The 8,010-nt window shown below is 40.8% G+C and overlaps 1 protein-coding gene across 1 annotated transcript; it reads right to left on the bottom strand.

Moving 5' to 3' along the window:
- Window positions 1-3,489: 3,489 nt before the first annotated feature.
- LOC143478312 (olfactory receptor 52B2-like) lies at window positions 3,490-4,440 on the bottom strand. Its single transcript, XM_076977273.1, has one exon. The coding sequence runs from the start codon at window positions 4,438-4,440 to the stop codon at window positions 3,490-3,492; it is 951 nt and encodes a 316-aa protein (XP_076833388.1).
- Between the last annotated feature and the right edge of the window lie 3,570 nt (window positions 4,441-8,010).

The raw sequence follows: 8,010 nt of genomic DNA, 5'->3' as shown, positions 1-8,010 counted from the left end.
CGGATTCACCTGTCTGAAGGCTCTTCGTACATCAGCTACACAGACGGAGGGGGGGTTGTGATCAACGGTGGGCGGGGCGCTCTCCTGCGGGGCAGCGAGGTTACTATCAAAACGAGCGTAGAAGCGATTTAGCTCGTCCGGTAAATCAGTGCTAGTGTTGGGCAGAGTGTGAGGGGTGGATTTATAGTCCGTGATTGTGTTTAGTCCCCGTCATAAACTCTGTGTATTGTTGGTGTTAAACTGTGCTTCCACTTTCTCCCTGTACACCCGTTTAGCTGCTTTGATGGATTTACGCAGAGCGTAGTTGGTTTTCTTGTACTCTTGCGTATTTCCAGATCAAAAAGCAGCGCTATGTGCTCTAAGGGCGGAGCAGACCTCACAGTTCAGCCAGGGCTTCTGATTGGGGAAGACGCGGACTTGTCTGCAGGGCACTACGTCATCCACACACTTGCGTATGAAGGCGGTGACTGTGTCTGCGTACTCGTCAATGCTGCTCGACGAATCACGGAACATTTCCCAATCCACATGCTCAAAACAGTCCTGCAGTGTAGCATCTGATTGGTCAGACCAACGGCGCACCTCCCTGGTAGTGACCGTCTCACGTTTCAATCTCTGCCTATAGGTGGGCAAGAGCAGGATGGAGGAGTGATCCGATTTGCCAAACGGGGGTTGGGGGAGGGATTTGTAAGAGTTCTGGATGTTCGAGTAAACATGGTCTAGCGTTCGGCTTCCCCGAGTGAAACATGTTACGTGCTGGAATAGAGATGGGCAGAAAGTTCTCAGGTTATTCCGATTAAAGTCCCCCACGACAATAAGTGCAGCCTCCGGGTGCGCGGTTATCTGTTTGCTGATAGCCTCGTGTAGCTTCCCAAGCGCGAGATCTGAATCCCCCTGTGGGCAGATGTACACCGCGACCAGACACAGACCCGTTATCTCGTGCAGCAACCACGCTGGCCGGCAAAACAGGATGAGGTATTCCAGGTCCGGCGAGCAGAAAGATTCAATGAAGTGCACGTTCCTCCGATCACACCAAGCGTTGTTGATCATAAAACATACACCTTTTTTGCCTTTCCCGGAGAGCTGTTTGGTTCTGTCGGCGCAGTGCAGAGAGAACCCTGCGGGTTCGATGGCATTGTCAGGGACCTCTTCGGATAACCATGTTTCAGTGAGGCAGATAACGCTGCAGTCTCGAATCTCTCATTGGTAGGAGATCCGTGCTTGGAGTTCGCATAGGTTGTTTTCCAAGGACTGCACGTTAGCCAGAAGTATGGAGGGAAGAGTCGGCCGGTGAACACGACGTCTGAGTCTGACGAGCACGCCGGCTCTCTTGCCTCTTTTTCGGCGTCTCCGTCGGGTGCGTGGCTGTGCGGCTCAGATGAATGGGGCCTCTCCGTAGTAAGCAGACGAGGGATCGGCGTTGAACTCAGGGTCCGGCTTTCGGTGAGTGATTGTTGGTCTGATGCTCAGAAGTGTTTTTCGGTCGTAGGTGATGAGACCAGACGCATATGGTGCAAAAAGCGTGACAAATAAGCACAGAAACAACGAAAACCTGCAAAAGTAGACGGGAGCTCGCAACACGGCAGCCATACTCGGCGCCATCTTGAGTTGAGCAAACTCCCCATTTATCCCTTTTCCTTCCTCCGGTGATGTTTCCATATCCCCATCGGCCTATACTCCTGCCTTGTTCAGCCCCATGTCTGTGTGTCCATCAGTCCCTCGGTCTGTTGTCTGTCCTGCCCCAAGGCCTCTAGTTCCAACTGCTGGCCCGAACCTTTCCCAGTCTCATGTTGTGCATCATCCTTTTTCATTTTTTGATGTGATACTCCAGTCTGACTCCTTGTCTTGTTCAAAGTTTTTGGTTCAGCGATCTGTCGTTAGTCCTTTTTGTTCTAGTTTTGAGTTATCTGGTCCCGTCCCCCCAGCTGCCTGCCCTGTATCCTTTTCCCCTTCTCCAGTAACTTCTGCAGTTTTTCCCGTTAGGGGATTTTTCCCACGTTCCCTCAGGTTATGCCTCTTGAGTGTTTTTCTAGGATGAGTCGAGGTCTTTGCCCTGTCTCTTTTCCTGGTTTAATATTTTTTGGGAGTTTTGGTTGCTTGTTGTTTCTTTGTTCTTCCCTATGTGTTTTGCATATTTTCTGTTTCTTTTTTTTCTTTTTTGTTATTTATTTTTTTGTGATTTCTTGCACACCCAGAGTGCGTTTGTAAAAGGGGGGCTATGTTACGTGTTATTCAACCTCCTCTGTTGATTGGTCCGGTTGTATTATTTTCTGTGTTTCCTGTGTTTCCTTGTCTCTTGTTTTATGCCCTGTTCTGCCCCTTGGTTTTAATAATTTATTTCACCGATGTCTTGTTTTAGTCTTTTATGGTATGTATTTAAACATATTTTTCGTTCAGTACTTGTGGGTTTTTGTTTTCGTCCATATGTGCCGGTTTCTTCCTAGGTTATCGTGTTAGAGGCTTTATCGTTAGAAGTTTGCATTTGTTTGTAATCTCCTGGTATAACCTTGATCCTGCTCTGTGGTCTGTTTGATTCAAGTGTCTGGAGTAGTCTCCTGGTATAGTTGCGATTGTCTTGTCTGGTCTATGTAATTTGAGTATTCAATGACCCACTGCCAAACCAATCATGCTGGAGGATGTCCAGCATGCACAACATCTCCAGACTCTGTCATGTGCTCATCCGTGAAGAGCATAGGGCGCCAATGGCAAATCTGCCAATCTTGTTGTTCTCTGGCAAATGCCATTCACCCTGCATGGTGTTGGGCTATAAGCACAAGCCCCACTTGTGCACATAGGACCCTCATAACACCCTCATGGAGTCTGTTTGTGACAGTTTGAGCAGAAACATGGATATTAGTGGCCTGCTGGAGGTCATTTTGCAGGGCTCTGGCACTGCTCCTCCAGTTCCTCCTTGCACAAAGGAGGATTTAGCAGTCCTGCTACAGGGTTGTTATGCTCCTATGGCCCCCTCCATTTAGACTTACTTAGACTTAGACAATCTTTATTGTCATTCATTGTACACGGGTGTACGCAGAACAGGATTCACCAGAGTCCATGGTGAGAGTGTGCCAACAAGGATATAGTGTACAAGTGTGGAAGTACAGAAATGTAGCAGCCGGGATGATTTAAATATATGTATATGGAATGGATATATATGTACATCTGCTTATATCTATAAGTATATACAAATCTACAGATAAAAAAAAGATTAAACAGGATAGCAGCCCGAATAAATATGGTAAAGTGACACAGTGTCTTTCAGGGAGTCCAGCAGTAGTGCACAGAAGGCATGTAGTTCAGCCATTTCCTGCCCTCTCCCTCCATGTCTCCTGGTGTACTGCTCCATACTCTGGACAGTGCTGGCAGATACAGCTAACCTTCTTGCCACAGCTTGCATTGGCATCCTGGGTGAGCTATTTAAATATAAATATAATTTTTATTTATTTATTTATTTTAATCAGTCAATTAAGTGCAAAGCTTTTCACGCTATGTTTATGTTAATCTGCCCTTTATTTTTTTCAAGACCATAATAAATGTATTTCTAATGTCTTTTGTTTTCATTCCATATATAATTGGATTGGCAACTGGGGGTATTGTGAAAGTCATTATACCACACAGTTTTTGTGCATTGGGAGAGATATTTTGGAAACGATATGACAGCATCGTAGTGATACCTACTATTTCAAACAGAAGAAATGTAAAAATCTGTGCTGAACAAGTATTTACAGCTTTAATTTTAGCTTCAGATTGAGAGTGGGTAAGACAGGTTTTGAGTATTTGTATATAGGACAATAACTGAGTACCCACACAAAAAGCCTGCATAAATCCTATTAATAATAAGCCATATATATTGTTTACTGTGATATCACCTGCACATGAGAGTTGCAATAAGGACATATTATCACAGTAAACATTAACAATAAATGTCTTGCACTTTGGTAGTCTGGCCTGAAGGACAAACAACATGGTTATTAAAACAAAGTCAAGGCCCCAAGCCAAAGCTATAACACCTCTAACTGTGAAGGGTGTCATTATAGTGTGATATCTGAGTGGCTTGCATATTGCTATGTAGCGGTCAAATGTCATTGCAGTCAGCATGAGAAGCACACCTGTTCCATATGTATGCAGAATAAAGCCCTGTAAGACACATGTTGGGTAATACACAATATTTGATTGAGTTACAATATCAATTAATAGTCTGGGAAGGATAGTGGTGATTCCTAGTATGTCTGCTAGAGGGAGGCTGAACATAATGTAGAACATTGGCTTATGAAGACTCCGTTGTGTCACAATGAGTGTTAGAATTATTCCATTACATAACACTGAAAACAAGTAGATCAAAGCTCCAGTCAGGAAGACAAGATATACAACATCTGGAGAGACATCAAATTTGGCAATCTGAAGGATCCAGCTAAAAGTGTTATTTGAAAATTGGACATCCATTAAAATCTGTTGGACAAATGACAGAAAATTAATTCATTTGCAAAATAGAATTACCTTTGTCATCATAGCCAAAAAAGTGAAATGTTAAAATATATGACTGAGTGAGATGTATTGTTTTATTTTACAGTAACACTTTAAAATTTTTTTAACAATAAAAACAATTGAAAATTGGACATCCATTAAAATCTGTTGGAGAAATGCCAGAAAATTAATTAATTGGCAAAATATCATTAACTTTGTCATCACCTCCTAAATTGTTTATATAGCCTACTGCCTCTGATTTTATCTCAAATCTGATCTGGATCATCATTATTGCTTTAATGGTTAATAATAATAATAATAATAATAATAATAGCAAAAAATTGACTGACTGAGATGTATTTGAACACTTTTTATATGTTATACACTAAAAAGTGCTAAGAAATTATCCTTGTTCCTATGTTTTGACTTACCTTTGACCTATAGCCTTAGCTTTGTAGATGACTTCTGCCAACTTCACTTAACAATTTCACATGTAAAGAGTGGAGTCTACAGTAGGGCACTTAGGCCTTTATATGCAATACAAGTCCTACAGACACAACACAATTGGCTCACGTGGTCTTTGCTGTTGAGAGTTCAACCTGTACACACATACACAAACACACACTTACACACACACACAGTGATGTCAGTAACACGTTACTCTAATCTTACATTTTTTTCGGTAACGAGTAATATAACGCATTACTATTTCCAGTCCAGTAATCAGATTAAAGTTACTTGTCCAAGTAACTGTGCTTTACTATTTTTATTTTCCCTAGTAAAAATGTATATTTTTGCTTTCTTCTTGGCTCAGTTCTACTTTTGCGTCTGACCGTAGCGCTCGACTCTGCATGCTACGCGTGAGCCCATGAGAGCGCGAGCGCGTTTTACAAGTCATTTTTTACAAGTGTTCTCCAAAACGATATGTGATAGTGTGTACTTTCACTTTATCACTGCAATGTGGAGACTCCCAGCAAACTCACACACCTCTCACTTACAGTACACAGTGAAACGAAATGTTTCACACCCAGGATCAGGGTACCACGTTAGATAGTATGGCTGCAGGACTATAGACATAAGACAGAATTAAAAGCAGAATTTAAAGTATTCATTAAAAAATTTAACCTGCTCTCTGATATTGTAAAACATCAAAAATAGTTTATTTCTCATTGGCACTTCGCACTTCCCTCTCCAACAGCCAGAGGGAGCTCTCACCAGAATATTAAGCACCTATGTCTACTTGTCTACATAATTTTGGGGGAAGATGGGGGAACATTCCCAAAACTACACCTATGTGGGCAGAGACTGGGCCACAAACTGATCCCCACCCCAAGATAATTCCTGCTCACCCTGTATGGTATGAACAGTGCCAAAATTGACATTGAAACCTATGTAAATCAAATCAGCCATTTGTTTAACATTCCATGTCTGTGTTTTCTTGGTGTAATTAACCCTTTGTTGTCCTTTGGATTGTGTTGCATTTGGGGTCCTGCTGTTTGGTTTGGACAACCTGTTGATAAAATATCCTTGGTGTTTTCCTGTTGTGAGTTTGAGCTTGATGTGTGCCTGTTTTTTGGTCTAGTGACCGCCTTGGAAAGGAGATGGCAGGAAGCCAAATATATGTCACCTGGCTGCAATGATTTCTGAAATTAGATTAGCCGTGTAGTTCCAAGATGCATGTGCGTAAAACTCTGCGCTCATAGCTGCTTTCAGTCATGGCTCAAGACTATGAAAAGTATTAGGAAGTAGTCAGATGTTAGCAGTAAGCATCACTGCTAGACTCAGATGTTAGCAGTAAGCATCACTGCTAGGCTCATGATATGCCGGATGCATTCCTGACCTGACCTATATTAATTCACAGCCTGTTGGTTGAATCAAGTTTACTGATCAATGTATGTCTGTGCATCTGGAGTAACGCAGTCGCAAAAGTGCACAAAATGTCACTTACCTTGAATTTGTCAGTTTCGTTAGGACATATGATGAAAGTTTCTATCTGTCTTAGTGGTGATGTTTAATTTCACACTAAGGCCACACTAGGGCACACTGGCAAAGATAAGAGCAGAGATAGGAGTATTTACCAATTAGCATTCATGAGTGCAATACCTATGAATAAATTGTAACATGCTCCTAACAATTTTGACATTATTCAGGTTCTCTGATTAGCACTAGGATTTAGAAAAGTTTGCAAATCATATTGCTAAGGCTGAACGCCCTGATGGAATATGCTAATTGCATGTAGGTGGTATGAACGTAATAACACTGCTGTGAACACACATTACTGGCAAGCTTCCTTTGACCAACACACAAAACTTAATCATTTTTTCCCTTGTAGCATTAAGATCACCTAAATGTTAGTATGGGGAATTTGTGACGATCAACCACCCTGATAAGGTTATAAAACCGTCACATTTGTTTTGGCTTCAACTTCATTTTGTTAGAATATTTTTTGTTGATTTATTGCAAAATGTTAGCATTATATTTTATAACAAATACTCACAGATTGCATTATATATATATATATATATATATATATATATATATATATATATATATATATATATATATATAAATATACACACACACACACACAGTATATATAGACATGTGATCATGTGATACCTCAGTCATCATTTGTGTTTTTAGGCTAAGGGTGCTATAGGCTCCTCCAATACACCTCATAACACATGACTGTGAGAAAACATAGACAGCTTGCTAGCTTGCTTTAAAATTTTGAAATGTTTAAGCCTGAAGTTAAGTCTTGTTCTGCAGGAGACCAGAGCATGTGACAGTGGCCTCTATATCTGTGGGCCTGTAGGGTGAGGGTTTTATGTGTAGGCCAAACTCTGGTCTGTGAAGCCCGGTTCTCCATGTGATAAATTGACAATGTAAATTTGGAGATAGATTACACAGGTCAACAAAAAAAAAAATTTACTGGTGTCCAAAATATTTTAATGAATTTGGGGTATTTTTGGGGTGCTGATTCTGAATATGCTATCAGTTTTGCCAGATTGGCTCAAGTTTTTGAGATTTTTGGTATCTTATTTATAGCACTTGTTGGTAAATGCGACGCATCATCTCATTAATTTCTTGGGATTAGTACTTGAACTGAGCAGTTCTCAATATAGTTGTTTTGTTAATTAGTGTTCTAAAAGTTTGTTCATAGCTTGATTTTTGCACTAACTTTATGTTGTCTGTTTTCCAGTGAAAAGCATGAACTCATCAAGAAGTTGTCTTAACGATCCAGACACATTCTGTTACATTTGTGGTGAATATACACTGCAAAAACATAGAAGAAACATAACAGACTTCATAAAAAAAGTGTATTTGGCCTATTTTAAATAAAATAAAATAAAATAAAGTTAATGCGCGTGTAGCAAATTACGTCTTTTTTTTACACATTTCACGAAAAATCTCAAAAACTTGAGCCAATCTGGCAAAACTGATGACATATTCAGAATCAGCACCCCAAAGTTACCCTAAATTCATTGAAATATCTTTGGCCCCAAAAATGCTGTTGACCTGTGTTATCTATCTATCTCCAAAATTAGA

Source organism: Brachyhypopomus gauderio, chromosome 16 (assembly GCF_052324685.1).
Source record: "Brachyhypopomus gauderio isolate BG-103 chromosome 16, BGAUD_0.2, whole genome shotgun sequence".
Taxonomy (NCBI): Eukaryota; Metazoa; Chordata; class Actinopteri; order Gymnotiformes; family Hypopomidae; genus Brachyhypopomus; species Brachyhypopomus gauderio.
This window is presented reverse-complemented; position numbering and strand designations above follow the sequence as displayed.

Coding starts and splice junctions, on each gene's coding strand:
- LOC143478312 (XM_076977273.1), bottom strand. CDS start 4,440: ATGGATGTCCAATTTTCAAATAACACTTTTAGCTGGATCCTTCAGATT.